This window comes from Gracilinanus agilis, chromosome 1 (assembly GCF_016433145.1).
Source record: "Gracilinanus agilis isolate LMUSP501 chromosome 1, AgileGrace, whole genome shotgun sequence".
NCBI lineage: Eukaryota > Metazoa > Chordata > Mammalia > Didelphimorphia > Didelphidae > Gracilinanus > Gracilinanus agilis.
In genome coordinates this window covers 589,746,422-589,763,909 of record NC_058130.1, presented here as the reverse complement: position 1 = coordinate 589,763,909, position 17,488 = coordinate 589,746,422, and the positions used below count along the sequence as shown (strand labels likewise).

At 33.6% G+C, this 17,488-nt stretch overlaps 1 protein-coding gene across 1 annotated transcript in view; it reads left to right on the top strand.

Annotated features, from left to right (window-relative positions):
• The window catches only part of CARMIL1 (capping protein regulator and myosin 1 linker 1), a 394,009-nt gene that overhangs the window by 257,224 nt on the left and 119,297 nt on the right, over positions 1–17,488 (top strand). The window contains exons 13-15 of the mRNA XM_044667332.1: positions 11,768–11,871; positions 15,093–15,170; positions 15,302–15,378. Coding sequence (XP_044523267.1) covers positions 11,768–11,871; positions 15,093–15,170; positions 15,302–15,378 — 259 coding nt within the window. The remainder of the gene's footprint in view (positions 1–11,767; positions 11,872–15,092; positions 15,171–15,301; positions 15,379–17,488) is intronic.

The following is a 17,488-nucleotide window of genomic DNA, read 5'->3' as shown; positions in this document are numbered from 1 at the left end:
GGGGAAGGGGGGGGGTAATACTTCTCAAATATCAAGTGGCAGCCGGCTGAAGCAGTCTCTGAGATTGTGGCTCTCAGCAGTGGCATGCAGGAATGGAGGTCTGTACTGGTGGGCTCTGGATTCAGAATGGGACAAGCAGCACCAGTGAGGCAGGATCAGGAGAAGAGGCGGAGGCAGTGGGGCACCAGCGTTGTGGGGTTAAGCTGCTCTGACCCCCCAGGGTGGGTTGGCCTCAGCTAGCTAGCTGGCAGGCGAAAACATGGTGAGCAAAGCCACTCTCCTTTTTTAAAAAATTGCTCAAAAGAGCTGAGCAAGATGGCCAAAAAGAAGGCATGGCTATCACTTTTGATAGGACTCTAAATGCTCTCAGTCTATTTAGAAAATTGAGAATTTGAAATTCAAACTTCTAGTTGCTATCATTTTAATAATTAAAAATGATAAAGGCTGATATTATGAGGGAAATTAATATTTTAATTGCCATGGACATGTTGATAAAAAAAACATATGTAAGACCACGTGCCTGGTAAAAGCCATTCAAAAAATATCACCAGTGCCCATCTTGTCTAGGTGGCCAAAAGGGCCATCTCAAGCCAACCTGCGAATTTAAGCTGAGCTACCCCATACTTTGGTTCCCGTTCTCTGATGTCATGGATGACGTCAGAAACCGGAAACCCATTGGATTATGGTAAATATAGTCTCAAAGTCCCCAACATGTCCACAGGAAGTTTGTCAAACACTACATATCTTGAGGCTCAATATTTCCAAATAGAACCCCAAGTGATTTTAACTAACACAATTCAAGGTCAGAACTCTGTTTACTATGCCATTTAGTTATCTACTAGATACTGAAGACATAGCAGGTTAAGCAATTGGCCCATGGTCACACAAGCAGTATCATGGGTGACATTTGGATATGGGTCTTTTGATTACAGGCCCACTACTTTTATTTAGCTATAAAATGTTACCTCCTAGTTCTGTGTGTAAAATCCAACTGTCTCATATCTGAGGAAACTAAAACCTAAAAGATTTAAGTAACTTGTCCAATGCCACACAAATATATCTATAAGAGAGTTGGAATTTGAATAAATTCTTCTTTAAAACTATCCACCTTGATGAATAGGAATTCATCTGATTACTCTGAGTACTCTGAGTACTCCATTTCTGAGCTATACTTTAAAAATGCCTTTTGTTACAGTACAGCCATTTTGTTTAAAACAGTCATTTCTAATAATACTTTTTACTCTCCTTCCCCCTTTCCACTTAGAATTAAATCCTACCATATAATTAGGAGCAATGTAGATATAAACAAATTTATGGAACATTTCAATGTAAAATTTTTGGTTTATTTATGTGGCTATTACTCTTAGAATAGCCATACATGATAGAAGATGACTATACAAAAAATAAGAATGAGTGTGTAAGGAAATTGGCTGTTATAGTCATTCTACAAATTTAGTTCCTGCTATGGATGGAGACATGATGCTCTAGTAATACCTCAAAACAAATTCTAGAGCAAACAGAAGCAACAAAAGGAAAGGGTTAAATAATTTTCCCAGTCTGAGACAACTTGGAAGATCAACTATAAAGATCTGTTGAACTGGAGTAAGAGTGACGTGCAATCCAGTGGAAGTCATGCCTGGCAAATCAGCATCGGGCCTTGGGGGGTGGTTAATATGTAAGCAACATTTTCTTCACTTCTCAACTCACAGAGATTACAGGGGACCCTTTGCTGACATTTAAACCAGTCTCTTGTATTTCTTTTTATAAAGGTCCAGGCCATATCCCAGGGTGAGTAGAGGTTCAAGTAGGATTGGGGACTCTGGTCACACATAAATAAGAGCACAGACCTTATATCATATCATATTAGAAATGCTTAGAGATTTCAGATCCCCAGAGCTAGTTCTATAAAGTGGAGAATAAAAAACCTGAAGCTTAGATGAGTGCCCCTCTCCAATCTGGGACTGGATTCCAATCTTAACATACTGTTAGGTCAAGAAATAAACTGGAAAAGGAGCAATGATAAAAAGAACCTGATCAAGGGAAGTTATTGTTACAGGGAAGATCAAAACACAAATTCAGAAGAAGAAAATAAAACAGCTACATACAAAGCCTCAAAAAAAAATATTAATTGGTTTCAGGTCCTGGATCAGCTCAAAAGGATGTTATAAATTAAATAAGAAGGGGTATCATGTATCAAATATATAGAAAATTTGGTCAAATTATAAGAAAATGGGCCCTCTTCCAGTTGATGAATGATAAAGAGGAATGAACAGTTAATGGATGAAGAAATCAAAGTTATATGTAGTCATATGAAAAAATGCTCTAAAACATTACTGATTAGAGAAATGCAAATCATAACAACTCTGAGATATCATCTTTAACCTATCACATTAGCAGCTAAAGTGAAGAATGACTGATTGAAAGGGATCTGTAAAAACATAGGCAATAATACACTGTTGGTGGTACTGTAAGCTCAACCAACCATTTATGCACAATGAGTTATAAAACTATATACCTTTTGACCCAGCAATACCATTATTAAGTCTATTTCCCAAGGTGACCAGGGAAAAAGTAAAAGAATGTAAATGCTCTTAAATATTCAAAGCTACTTTCTTTATGATAACAAAGAACTAGAAATTGAGGGGATGCTCATTAACTGGGAATGGCTAAACCACTTGTGTCATATGATTGTGATGGAATGCTACTGGGCAATAAGAAATGACAAGTAGATATTTAAAAAAAGACACATGAAAAGAATTACATGAAATTATGAAGACTGAAATGGGAAGCACCTAGAGAACATCATATATATAGCAAAAGATATACTGTTTGAAATATAACTATGAATGTCTACCTCTACAGAAAAAAACTAAATATTTATGACATTTATACATATAAACACAAAATTTTGTTTTGTCAAATGATGCTTTCTCTAGTGTGGGAATGGGAGGAATAGAGGAAGATACCTGGGAACTTGGATGTAGCAATAAAACAATTTTTTAAATTAAAAAGCTAAAAAAATTTAAGTCAAATATGAAAGGAAGAGGAAAAATTGGGAAAAGAAGTGACATTGATGTAAGAAAATCATGAAAAGAGCCAACAGTCAAGAAAGCACAAAAAATAATGAAGAAAGTAGGACTTAAAAAAAAAGAATAGGCCAAATAGTAAAAGAGGCCCCAAAATCCATGAAGAGACCTTCTTAAAAGGCAGAATTGGCCAAATGGAAAGAGATACAGAAAAATTCACTGAAGAAAAGAACATCTTAAAGAGTAGAATTGGCCAAAATTAAAAGGAGGCACAAAAGGTTGCTGAAGAAAACAATGTCTTTTAAATTAGAATTGGAAAAATGATAGATAATGACTCCATGAGAAATCAAGAAACATTAAAACAAAATCACTAGAAAGTATAGGAATAGAAGGACCTTTCCTAAAAGTAATACATAGTATATATCTAAAACCATCAATAAGCATTATATGCAATGGGGATAAGTTAGAAGCCTTCCCAATAAGATCAGGTGTGAAACCATTATCACCTCTATTATTTAACATTGTACTAGAAACACTAGCAGTAGCAATTAGAGAAGAAAAATAAATTGAAGGTATTAAAATAGGCAATGAGGAGACTAAGCTATCACTCTTTGCAGATGATATGAGGGTCTAATTAAAAAATCCTAGAGAATCAAATAAAAAGCTAGTAGAAATAATCAACAAAGCTTGCAGGATACAAAATAAATGCACATAAATCATCAGCATTTCTATATATTTCCAACACATCACAGCAGCAAGAGGTAGAAAGAGAAACTCTATTTATAATCACCCTAGACAATATAAAATACTTAGGAATATATCTACAAAACAAACACAGGAATTATGTGAACACAACTACAAAACACTTTCCAAACAATTAAAACCAGATCTAAACAATTGGAAAAACATTGATTGCTCATGGGTAGGATGAGCTAACACAATAAAAATGACCATTCTACCCAAATTAATTTATTTATTTAGTACCATACCTATCAAACTGCCAATAAACTTTTTTACAGAATTAGAAAAAAACTATAATAAAGTTTATTTGGAAGAAAAATAGATCAAGAATATCAAGGGAAATAATGAAAAGAAAGTGAAGGAAGGTGGCCTAACAGTACCAGATATTAAACTACACTATAAAGCAGTGGTCATCAAAACAATATGGTACTAACTAAGAGACAGAAGGGAGGATCAGTGGAATAGACTTGGGGTAAATGACTTCAGCAAGACAGTCTATGATAAACCCAAAGAGGCCAACTTTGGGGTCAAAAATCCAGTATTTGACAAAAAGTGCTAAATTGGTTAAATTGGAAAACTATGGAAGATTTTAGGTTTAGATCAACATCTGACACCATATACCAAGATAAATTCAGAATGGGTGAATGACTTGAATATAAAGAAGGAAACTATAAGAAAATTAGGTGAACACAGAATAGTATACTTGTTAGATCTCTGGAAAAGGAATGATTTTAAAACCAAGCAAGAGTTAGAAAAAGTAACAAAATATAAAATGAATAATTTCGATTACATTAAATTAAAAAGTTTTTGTGCAAACAAAAACAATGCAACCAAAATCAGAAAGGAAACAACAAACTGGGAAAAAATCTTTATAACAAAAAACTCTGACAAAGGTCTAATTACTCAAATATCCAAGGATCTAAATCAATTGTACAAAAAATCAAGCCATCCTGCAATTGACAAATGGTCAAGGGACATGAATAGGCAATTTTCAGATTAAGAAATCAAAACTATCATTAAGCACATGAGAAAGTGTTCTAAATCACTAATAATTAGAGAAATGCAAATCAAAACTACTCTGAGGAATCACCTCACACCCAGCAGACTGGCTAAAATGACAGCAGGGGAGAGTAATGAATGTTGGAGGGGATTTGGCAAAATTGGGACATTAATGCACTGCTGGTGGAGTTGTGAATTGTTCCAACCATTCTGGATGGCAATTAGAAACTATGTCCAGAGAGCGCCAATAGATTGCCTGTCCTTTGGTACAGCCATACCATTGCTGCATTTGTACTCCAAAGAGATCATTGGGAAAAAGACATGTACAAAAATATTTATAGCCATGCTGTTTGTGATGGCAAAAAATTGGAAAATGATTGGATGCCCGTCAATTGGGGAATGGCTGAACAAATTGTTGTATCTATTAGTGATGGAATACTATTCTGCTCAAAGGAATAATAAATTGGAGGAATTCAATGTGAACTGGAAAGACCTCCAGGAATTGATGCAGAATGAAAGGAGCAGAACCAGGAGAACATTATACACAGAGACTGATACACAATGGTAAAATCGAATGTAATGGACTTCTGTACTAGCAGCAGTGCAATGACCCAGGAAAATTCTGAGGGATTTATGGAAAAGAACACTACCCACACTCAGAGGAAGAACTACAGGAGTGGAAACACAGAAGAAAAACAACTGCTTGAACACATGGGTTGAGGCAGACATGATTGGGGATGTAGACTCTTAATGATGACCCTAGAGCAATTATCAATAATATGGAAATAGGTCTTGATCAATAACACATGAAGAAACCAGTGGAAATGTGTGTTGGCTATGGGGGTGGTGGAGGATTGGGGGGGAGAGAGAGCAAGAACATGAAACATGTAACCATGGGAAAAATTTTTTCTTAAAAAAGAAAATAAAGTCCATTTCAAACTAGGTATAGCTCAAATAAAAAAATCAAAAGGATGGAAAAAAAGGAAAAAATAGAAGAAAATGTGAAATATCTCATTGGAAAAACAACTGATCTGGAAAATAAATAGGAGGAGATAGGAGAAGGAGAGATAATTTAAGAATTTTTGAACTCCCTGAAAACCATGATTAAAAAAAAGACCCTGAAATGATATTTCATATTATCAAAAAAAACGGCTCCAATATTCTAGAACCTGAGTGTAAAATAGGAATTGAAAGAATCCACCAATCACCCCATGAAAAGAATTCCAAAATGAAAACTCCAAGGAATATCAGAGCCAAATTCTATAGCTCTCAGATTGAAAAGAAAATACTGCTAATCAGCCAGAAAGAAACAATTCAAATATGTGAGGCTTGCACAAGATTTAGCAACTTCCATGTAAAGATTTATAGGGCTTGGAATATGATATTCCAGAGTTTGCAAGAATTAGGATTATAACTAAGAATCATCTACCCAGCAAAACTGAGTATAATTCTTTGGGGGAATGGATATTTAATGGAAGAGAGGACTTCCTGACATTCCTGTTGAAAAGATCAGAGCTGAATAGAAAATTTGACTTTCAAGAACAGGACTCAAGAGAAGCATAAAAAGGTAAATGTGAAAGAGAAATCATAAGGGATTTGATATGGATAACTTCACATTTCTGCTCCAAGAAATTTTTTATTATTACTTTTATTAATATTCTTATTCATTAATTTATTCTTATTTATTTTTATATTATTAATAACACAGATAGAAGTGTACATAGAAGGCAGAAAAGCAAATTAAATATGATAGAATGATATCCAAAAAAATAAGATGAAGAGATGAGAAAGGATGCATTGAAGATGGGGAGGGGAGAGATAGAATGGGATAAATCATCTCACATAAATTTAGTCATGAAAGAAATTTCACAGCGGAAGGGGTAATGGGAGAATGATGAGAAACACTTGAGTTTAATTCTCATTGGATTTGGCTCCCAAGAGGGAATAACATCTATACTTGGTTTGATTTAGAAATCTATTTTGCTCTATAGGGGAAATAGAAGGAGAGGGAGGTAAGAGATTGTAGGGTGGGACTGATAGAAGGGTGAATGAATTTGGGAAATAAGCATCTGAAGCAAAACACATTTGAGTAAGGGTAGGAGAAAAATTAGATTAAAAAAATTATAAATGGAAGTGGAGGGAGCAGGATGGAGGGAAATTCACAATTAGTAGCCATCGAGTGTGGATGGGGTGACCTCACCCATAAAATTAGGGTATATTGCAGAGTAGATTAATAACCAGAACCCCACAATATGTTATTTATAAGAATCACACGATTCAGAGGGACACAAAAAGAATAAGAGACTGTAACAGAATCTATTATTCTTCAGCCGATGTAATAAAAAATCAAGAGTAAAGGGCAGTTAGATGGCACTTTGAACAGAACACCAGACCTGGAGTCAAGAGGTTCTGGATTCAAATTTGATCTCAGATACTTTCTAAATGTGTGAATCTGGTTGAGTCACTTGACCCCATTTGCCTAGTTCTTGGCCTTTTTTTTTCAGAGTTGTTACTAAGACAGAAAATAAGGGTTTTAAAAAACAAAACGATAGTAATTCAAAGGGAATTAAAAGGCTATGGACAGTTTTCAGATGAAGAAATCACAAATGTCTATAGTCATGAAAAATGCAATAAATCAGTATTGACTATAGAAATGCAAATTAAAAGAACTTTCAGGTACCATCTCACACCAAGCAGATTGGCTAAATGACAAAATAGGAAAATGATAAATGTTGGAGAAGGCATGGGAAAACTGAAACACAAATGCACTGTTGGTGAAGTTGTGAACTAATCCAACCCTTTTGTAGAGCAATTTGAAATTGGAACCGAAGACCTATAAAAACTGCAGATCTTTTGATCCAGCATAACTTAGCTATTCTTAGCAATACAGTGATCTAAGACAATTCTAAAGGATTCATGATGAAATAAGCCATTTCCAGAGAAAGAACTAATGGAGTCTCAATGCAGATTGAAGCATACTTCCCTTTCCTTCCTTCCTTTGTTTCTTCCTTCCTTCCTTCCCTTTCTCTCTCATTCTCCATCTCACCCCTTCCTTCCTTTCCTTCCTCCCTCCCTCCCCATGTCACCCCCTCTTCCTTTCTCTCTCTTTTCCCCTCTCCTTTTCCTTCCTTCCCTTTCTTTTCTTTTTTAGTCTGTTTTCTTTCTCCACATGGCTAATAGGAAAATATGGTTACACATATAATCTATATGAAATTGCTTGCTTTCAGGGGCAGTTAGGTAGCATAGTAGATAAGAATGCCAGGCCTGGAAGCAGGAGAACTTGGGCTCAAATCTGGCTTCATATATTACTGCTTGGATGATTCTAGGCAAGTCACAACCTCAGTTGCCTAGCCTTTGCCTCTTTTCTATCTTTGAATTGATAATAAGACAAAAAGGAAGGGTTTTTTAAAAAATTACTTGTTTTTTTAATGAGAGGAGGAGCAAAAGAACGAGGGAATTTGGAACTCAAAATTTTTTGAAAAGTAAAAAAAATTTTATCTGTAATCAGAAAAAAAATTGGGAAAAAAAGAAATTGGATTCCTTCTAACAAGTACAATTCTAACAATTGAATTTTAGAATGCTAAATTCTTAGAAAGTATTTTAAAGGTCATGGATTCCAACCTTTACCTGAATAAAAATCTCCTTTTGTGTCCTGAAGTTATTACTCATTTTTATAAAATGAAAACACATTAGTAGTTTCATTTAAGATTTTTTTCCCTTTTCCCCCTCTGATGAATGATTATTAAAGGAGATGCTATAATAACCACTAAAATTTCTTAAGTTCATTATGTGGCTTTTCTATTGTGCCCTCTAATCCAGGAATAATCATAAAATCCATGCATTTGAAAATATTCCTATTAATATGAATTATTTTCCTTGCATTATTATTCAAAGGGATCACTATAATTGCATTTATAATCCTCAAACATGAGACCTATTATAGATCTCACTAAGATCCTTCAAATATTTCCCTAAAACCTGATAATCCACTGCAAATTATGCTTCCTATTCAGTATCCGTAGAAGGTATTAATGATCAACTCTCAGTGGCTATGGATTATACATATGGAATTTAGATAAGAGGATTAAAAAATGGAGCTTTCTGAAAAGAAACACTAAGAAGAGAGAGATTTGGGCCTCTCTTTCTATTATTCTTCAGTTTTAGACTTCTATTTTCTTTCCCTCTTTTGACTTTGACTTTTTCCTTAAGACAATTAGTTATAGGGGGCAGCCCGGTGGCTCAGTGGATTTAGAAACACACCCAGAGATGGGAGGTCCTGGGTTCAAATTTGACTTTAGACACTTCCTAGCTGTGTGATCCTGGCAAGTCACTTAACCCCCATTCCCTAGTCTTTGCCACTCTTCTGCTTAGAACCAATACCCAATATTGATTCTAAGATGGAAGGTAAGGTTTTTTATTTTGTTTGTTTGCTTGTTTGTTTGTTTGTTTGTTTTAAAGACAATTAGTAGACTAAGAGGTATCTTCTATTTGGCAAAACTAAAATATTTACTTCTTTAAGAATTTTTAATGAGACCATGACTATCTTAGTGTTAAGGCAGGAATATTTATATGTAGTCTTTTGCCCTTGTGATACCTATGTTGGAAATTCAAGTTATAAACTAAAATATTTATTTAAGAAACAAGTTATATTTTATATGTAGTTACTTTCTACATAGTATGCCTTGAAATGTGCCTTTTCAAAGGCTAAGGCATGCCTCAAAGAAATTATGTAACAGGAATTGGGAGATTTGGTTTTGGAACCTGGCTCCTTATAAATAATATCTCTGTGACCATGACCATAATAATATTTGTACTAACTAGCCACAGAGTTCTAGGGAATGCACTCTGCTAAATCTTAAAATGCTTTATAAATGTGAGTAGTTATTCTTATTTAAGGCACTTATTTCTCTCATCTTTGAATTAGGGTTCAAGTGGTTTTAGGGTTAAAAAGGGAATTAATCTTGCTCAATTGATTATACTTAAAAATAGTTATCAGTATTGATCATTAACCATTTCCTTATTTAAGCATGATCTTAATTACATTTGTGTTTTAATACAAGATTGTTTTCCCCCATTATGTCTCGTATCAACACTGCCATCAACACCTTACTTCTTTCACAGATATTCACAAAATGATAGTTTTCTAGTTCTGCATCTTTCCATTCTGATTATGTCAAGTCGTATTCATTTGGTACCATCTTCTTCCAGCTGTCAAAACACTGATATCAAAATAAAAACTATGGTGAAAAAGACTAGAAATCCCAAATTTAGGGTGTAAATCTCTATTTAGAAGAGTTAAAAAGAAATGTGAGTTTCTTTCTACATTTTTGTAATTTTCTGCTATTGGTATGCTTATTAACTTGGACTGTATATGTTTGTATTTGAGGGAGAGGACAGAAAAAAATCATTCATTTTGCTATACTAGCATTAAGCCTATCCCAAAATATTATCTTTTACTGATTATTTTCAGATTCTGGCCTATTGCCATGTGCTTATACTTGTCAAGAATCATTTTGCTGTCAAGAGTGATTCGGCCATCTCATTCAGCTCTGCATTTATTTAATTTTGTCATACTCCAGAGCAGAATGATTTAAAGAAAAATGATATTTTTAAACATTCAGGATAGCACTTATTATATGAGAGCAGAATATCAGATAATTGTATATTTTAATATGAGACTGGTGTCTTCCATATGTTTTTGCCATAGGAGTTATGAATTTATCAGTAATAGTGTAAGAAAAGCTGGAACAAGGTGACCACTTTTCATTAACACAGCCTCTCTTTATATCTTAGACTTATAGAAAGAATGCTTATTATGCTTTAAGATTTGGAAAACACATTACATAAATTCACATTTGAGTCTCATAACAACCCTGAAGAACTTGCAGGAGATGTCCAGTCATTATTCACATCTAGTCAGAATGGAAATATGTTCTTACCTGATAAAGGTATTAGGACTGATATCCCCACTCTTATACTATGTCCTAAATTGTGTTTTCCATAATACTGAGTAAATTTTGGTTGAATGTTTTGTTGAATAAATATGTGACTATAATACAATGAGTAGAGTAGTTTGCTAATTAATATTTTATCAACATTATTGCAGATAAGGTGTAACATATTTAACACATTGATAACACTTGATATTGTTAATATATACGTTTATTTATCTTTCTATTTAATTTATCCTTAAGTTTCTTACTAGTCATTTTTATTATTGAAATGCTACATTTTGACAGTAAAAGTACTTGGCAAGTTTTTAGAATAGGATAAATGTGGGCAGTTGTAGCATTTCAGATCTTGAAAAGAAATATTTTTAGATATTTGGCGTGGTGAAAAAGAGTACTAGATTGGATATTGGAAGATTCACTTTTGAGTCCTAGCTGGGTTACTTCCTTTTTTGTTTTTTGTTTTGGCTTTTGAACAAGTCACTTAATTTCTCTGGACCTTAGTTTTCTCATTTGTTTAATCTAAGGTCTGGACTGGATGATCTCTGGGGTCTTTTTCTTTTTCTTTTTTTTCCTTTTTCAATAAAATAATATTTGAGTACAAAGCTTAAGGGAAAGTTGAGTAAATAACATATGGCCTTCTATACACTTGTAACTCAGCCACACACATTTTTTTAAAACAGCCTTATTTCAGAAAAGCTAGGTGGTCAATGGATAAAGATCTAGGACTGGAAACAAGTCCTCGGTTCAAATCTAGCTTCAGACACTTTCTGATCACTTAACCTGAATTGCCTAGCCCTTATTTCTTTTCTGCCTAGGAACCAATATTTAGTATTAATTATAAGATAGAAGGCAAGGGTTTTAAAAAACAAAAACAACCTTATTTCCAAGTTATTTTTTATTAAAGAAAACAAAATTTTTGAGAACTGAATCTCCTTTACTTTCATATTCCTTCTGAGTTGCTATTGCTGGCATATTTACATAAAATTTATAATAAGCATGATCTTACTCCCTTTAAAGGGGAATTGAACTTGACTTTTCTTGATTTTATAGGTGTGAATAGCCTTTCTCAATCACTCAGTGCCAACCAGCTAATTGCTACCACCCTCACCCACTTAGACCTCTCAGGGAATGCTCTTCGGGGAGATGACCTTTCGGTAAGATTTGCTTGTCCTTATCATTTAGCTTCTTGGACAAGGGTGTATTTTTATGAACTATATACTATTCCCAAAGGCAATGTTTTAATTCATTCTTTTCCATTTTTGTTAAGTATGAAATCGATTATATTCACATGATTGACCTCAGTTTGAGTGAGTTATGTTTTAAATATCTACAACCTTCATTGCTAATGTTTGTTTCATCCAATGTAGTCAGTCTTCTTCCTTTTTGGAATAGCAGTTAAACTTTGTGAAACTTTTCCATTTTAAAAAATCATTTGATTTGTAGAACATTGGTCAAACTTAAGTCATATGGTTCAGATTTCCACACCTTCTACTATTGCACGGGTAGTAGAAACTTTGGTAATGCTGTATTGTTTAAGGATTTTAAAATAGTATTAACATAATTGAATAACCCTAGACTATTCAGTTATTTTAAGAAGTAGCCATCCTTAATGATAGGTACACCTTGGAGCTTCACACATAGTTCTTGAAGTAAGTGTGAAAGAAAAATATTCTGAAAAAGCTTAAAATGGCAGATTTCTCTATCTTAATAAAGAAATAGATAAATAATGTAAATATATTTAGCAGCCCTCTTCAGTATGATAAATTAATCGTCTTAAAAATGTATAGAAATTGATGACCACATGATGAACCCAAACTTTTATCCTTATTCAGAGTTTGTTGAAATTCAGTAAATATTAATTAAGCAATTCAGCTTCAAAGTTCTATTCTCAAGCTGGAGGTACAAAACAGCCTTTGGTTCCAAATGGCTTCCATCCTACTAGGATGGCTAAGCTGATCAAATTATAATCAATATAACTTAAGGAGTGGACTTCTTCATGAAATTCTTTGGAGGAATTTTTAATTAATTAATATTTTTGGGGTAGCATTTAAAATATTAAGATACTCCATTAATTCCTTCCCTCCTTCCCTCCCCATTAGAGAAGGCACCATTTGAAAAATATAAAACCAGGTCTTACTTATTTTTGTTTACCAGCTCTTACCCTGGTGGTAGATATACACAAGTCGTTCTTCAATGGAAGGAATTAATTATCATTCCAAGAGTGCATTTCACTTTTATTTTGTTTTACCTTTGTTCTTCCTGTTATCCTTCCTCCCAACTTTCTACCTGTCCTTATGAAAAGATTTTTTTGGTTTTTATCACATCAAATTATGTTTTTGTACATCCTTGGTTATCACCTTAATAGATGATCCATTCCTATTATTATCTTCTTGAATGGATAGATGTAAAAGGCAAATTTAGAGTTAGTAAGATACTAACCAATTAAAGGAGATACTGGGAAGGAAGATAATATAGATATTTAAAATTAAATAAGATGTAGGTGGGAGACTCAGTAGATAGAGCCAGACAGACACTTCCTGGTTGTGTAACCTTGTGCAAGTCACTTAACTCCACTTGCCCTAGCCCTTATAGCTCTTTTGCCTTGGAACTAATACTTAGTTTAGATTCTAAGACAGAAGTTAAGAATTTTAAAAAATGAAATGAGAACCTGTTAAGAAACCATAGATATGTTATTATGCAGCTAAGTGGTGTAATGGATAGAGTACCATGCCTGGAATCAGGAAGACTCCTCTTTCTGAGTTCAAATCCAGCCTTAGACACTAACTGTGAGACGCTTTGCAAGTCACTTACCTATGTTCGCTTTGCTTCTTCATCTATAAAATGAGCTGGAGAAGGAAATGGCAAACTTCTCCAGTATCTTTGCCAAGAAAGCCCCAAATGGGATCACAATGAGTCAGATGCCACTGAAAAAACAACTTAACAATGAAATATTCATGTGATCATACTACAATTAATTCAGAACTGTGATACTCATGTAGGTTTCTATTTTTGGGAAAGGGTCAAAAAGTTCTAGTGAGTACTGTAATGTATCAGGGACTTATTTTTAGCCTATAGTAATAGTGTCTATGATTTCAGTGGTATAAGAAGCTATACCAGGGCTATTCTGTACCTTTATATAATTCTGTATAATTTCTAGTTTAACAGAGTTTCCTGACACACTGAGATGTTAAATAATTTGCCCTAGGTTGCACAGTCAGTACGCTAAGTTTCCCATCCTCTAAGGCCAATTCTCTAATACACCATGCTACCTTTGACTCAGTCATTTCCGCTAACATGAAAGTGGCTGCTGCATACAAGGCACTGTTCTAGCCATGGACCCTAAATCAGGAATATTCCTAGCTCAATTCTGAATTTACTTTGTGAGTTTCCTTATGTCAAGTTATCCTTTTGATTAAGTAATTTTTTTCCACTGGAAGAATAACTCGCCAAATCTTCCATCCAGCAGAGAGTTCTAAAATTAATGAATGTTGGCCATTGACAACAAGACTCAACTAGGTAGAAGAATGAGCTTGAACTTGTTGTTTGTTTGTTTTTCCCCCCACAGTGTTTCTTGGCCAAATACAACTAAACAGAAGTCTGTTTAACTTCATTTTGGTAAAAGAGTATATTCCCTTTTAGAACATTTTAGTTCTTAGTGTATCTTTTCATAATACAGTTTAAAGTTCTATCAGTAATGTGCTTTTAGCCTTTGTCTGAAGTGAAGGCTATGTGTAATCTATGAAAATGGAGTTTGCCAGCTGTAGGCGAGATTGTTTTCTAATTTCCTAATAGTTCTGTCAGACCTGTCTTATTAGATTTTTAAAATGCCTCAGGACAAAAGGACCATGTGTGTCGAAGTAGAAACTAGCCAGAGAGCATCATATGGTTCAGACTCAAATTAGTGGCATTCCTAACAGAGTACAAGACTTTATTTGAACTTTCAAAATTGATTAGCATTTTAAGAGAGTGACTGTAATTCAGGTGGCATTTCAATCTCAGGAGTTAAAATTAATTAGCACTTTTCAAAATAGTTTAGCATAAGCTAAGCTAATCAAACAAATCTAGTGATGCATAACAGACAAGGGCTTGGGGAATCCATATTTCATTTAGAGGTTTCTCCTAATTTATTTCAAGCTTGGTTTTATTTTAAATATTTTCTGAACTTTTATTCTTAGAATTGTGGAATCATAGCAAAAATGTGATAAAATTGTTTGAGGTAAAAAAAATGAGGAAGAAATGTAGACTAGTTTTCTATTTTCTAATTTTCTATATTTACTAATTTTTCAAGGCTAAAAGCATTTGGCCTTGTTTTTTAGTGTGTTTTGTAGTTTTATTAGTTAATTTTTAATTGCTACTATTCCTTTTTTTTTTCAAGTACCTGTACAACTTTTTGGCTCAGCCAAATGCCATTGCTCACCTGGATTTATCCAACACAGAGTGTGCCCTGGATATGGTAATGTTTCTTTATGTTGCTTTGAGGTGTCCAAGCATCCATTAAATTGATATGGTGGAATATCTACTGAGTAAAGTTGACTTTGATAACTAGGGGTATTTGATAATCAAGCTAAGATTTTTACTTTTCAGGTCTGTGCAGCACTTCTTCGTGGATGCCTTCAGCATTTAGCTGTTCTCAGCCTCTCGAGGACTGTCTTTTCTCATCGGTATGGTATTTTGAATAATTAAATTCAGTTAATTATATGATGAAGAAAACAATAAAATCTTTCTCTTTTTGTTTCAGAAATTTATGTAATAATTTTGAGACAAATCCTAAATGGCAGTAATCATCACATAATTATTTAAGGATGTGTCTTAAAAGTTTATTTTTTTCTTAAGTTTTATTTTGGTCTTGGTCTACGAGTTCATCATTTAGAGAAGTCCTGATGAGTTTTGCTTCTCAGCAACAATTCTATAACGTGCTCTTGGAGAGGATATTTGGTGACATCTCCACCATACCTGAGACCATCACTGTATTTCACCACTTTAAAATAAATACTGTAGTGTTTGTATGTATAATCACCCTTTAGTAGTAAAATAATTATATTAGGTTCAGTATTCTTCATTTAAGAAAGTAGGAGAAGTATGTGCAATATTAGATGTCCTTTTAAAATGGTTACAAGTAAAAATCAAGTTCTGGTGCTTTAAAAGAATAAAATTTCTAATCTCTGGAAAATCCACTTATATTAAAACCTCATCCTTAAGGAAGATATAGAAATGAAGCATTGCCTTATATACTTTAACATTTCTATATACAAATTGACAATTTAAATTTGTGATTTAACATATAATAAAGATAATATGTGTATTATTATATATAATATTTTATTATACATTACAGCTGTGCTACTTATATAGATTACATATAATCTTTTATTATATTGTTATACATAATTTTAAAAATACATTATATTTAAATATATAATATTATACATGAAATCAAAAACTTATTTAAATTATCACAATGGTGGCATAAATTCTACTTAAGCAACCCCTCTTTCAGTCCCTCCCTGCAAGTTAGGGTAAGAAGTTTACAGAAAGTGGAGATAAAGGATTACAGAAGGATTGAAGGTAGAAGTCACTAAAGTTCCCCCAAGTGTTGGACTGGTATTATCATTAGAGTGTTAGTAGGGTTCAGCACCGGAAAGGACTTCCACAGTTTTTGCTATTTGGCTTAGCTTGTAAATTTATGTCATTTAATAAGCTTGTAAGATCACAAATTGATATGGCTGTGATTTTTGATTAGGTGAATACATATGTAAAATGGAACATAGAAGAAAAAATTTAAGTTCACCAGATTTGAGGAAAATGCTTAAATGTAGAGTATTATTATAGTCTCTTCAATAAAAGAATGTTGTCTTCTTGAGTATCATTGAATGGCATTGGTGAATGATGATCTCTGGATGATGATCTCTTGACTCTGATAGGGATAGAATTTGTGACTTGATTGAAGATTATTTCACAAGAAAATAAACAGGAGAAATTATTTCAAAGCACAACACAAAATCTGTTAGATCAGTCACATAAAGCAGTCACTAATCACATGGAGCATTTGAATACTGCTGTTCTTGGGAGCAGAGATATGGAAAACTTATAATCCCATTTATACAGTCATAGAGATACTTATTTTTTCTTCTATTCAAGTACAAAGTAGCGAAACTCCCTTTTCCCTAAAGTAATCCAAAATTACCTGTGATATTAACTTAATTGTTGTCAAATGTTGACAAGTATACCAATGTGCTGTTTTTGATACTAAAATAATACCAACTGAACAGAATGAAGAAAATATTCAAGATCCATAGTGCAATTGCCTTACTCTAGCTGATTTGTTCCCCATAAATCCTGGATTACTTCTTAGCCCCAGTGATGTGGTATTCATTGAATTCATTCCATTCCTTTCCCTTCTCATAACCAGAGTGTATAGTTGGAGACTTAAAGATATTTCCCTTATGTGCCATTTTTGTGGGACATTGGGCATGTGTTTAACCAAAAGGGATCATTTTGTCTGGATAAATAATAATTAATAACAGAAGATGTGGCCTGACAGATCTCTTGCTATTCCTATTTTCCATGTTATTTAGTGATTTAATCCAGAGTAGAATCATTCAAAGGCTATTTGCACATGCATCCCATTATTTTTGCCAACATTGCCAAAAGCAGTTAGGGATTATCAACATCATCAGATTGTCAGTGAATCCTCTGTTCAAATGAGATCTCCCTTCATTGATTCCATGTAACCTTTATAAAATAGATACTTTCATTCTTTGATATATCTGA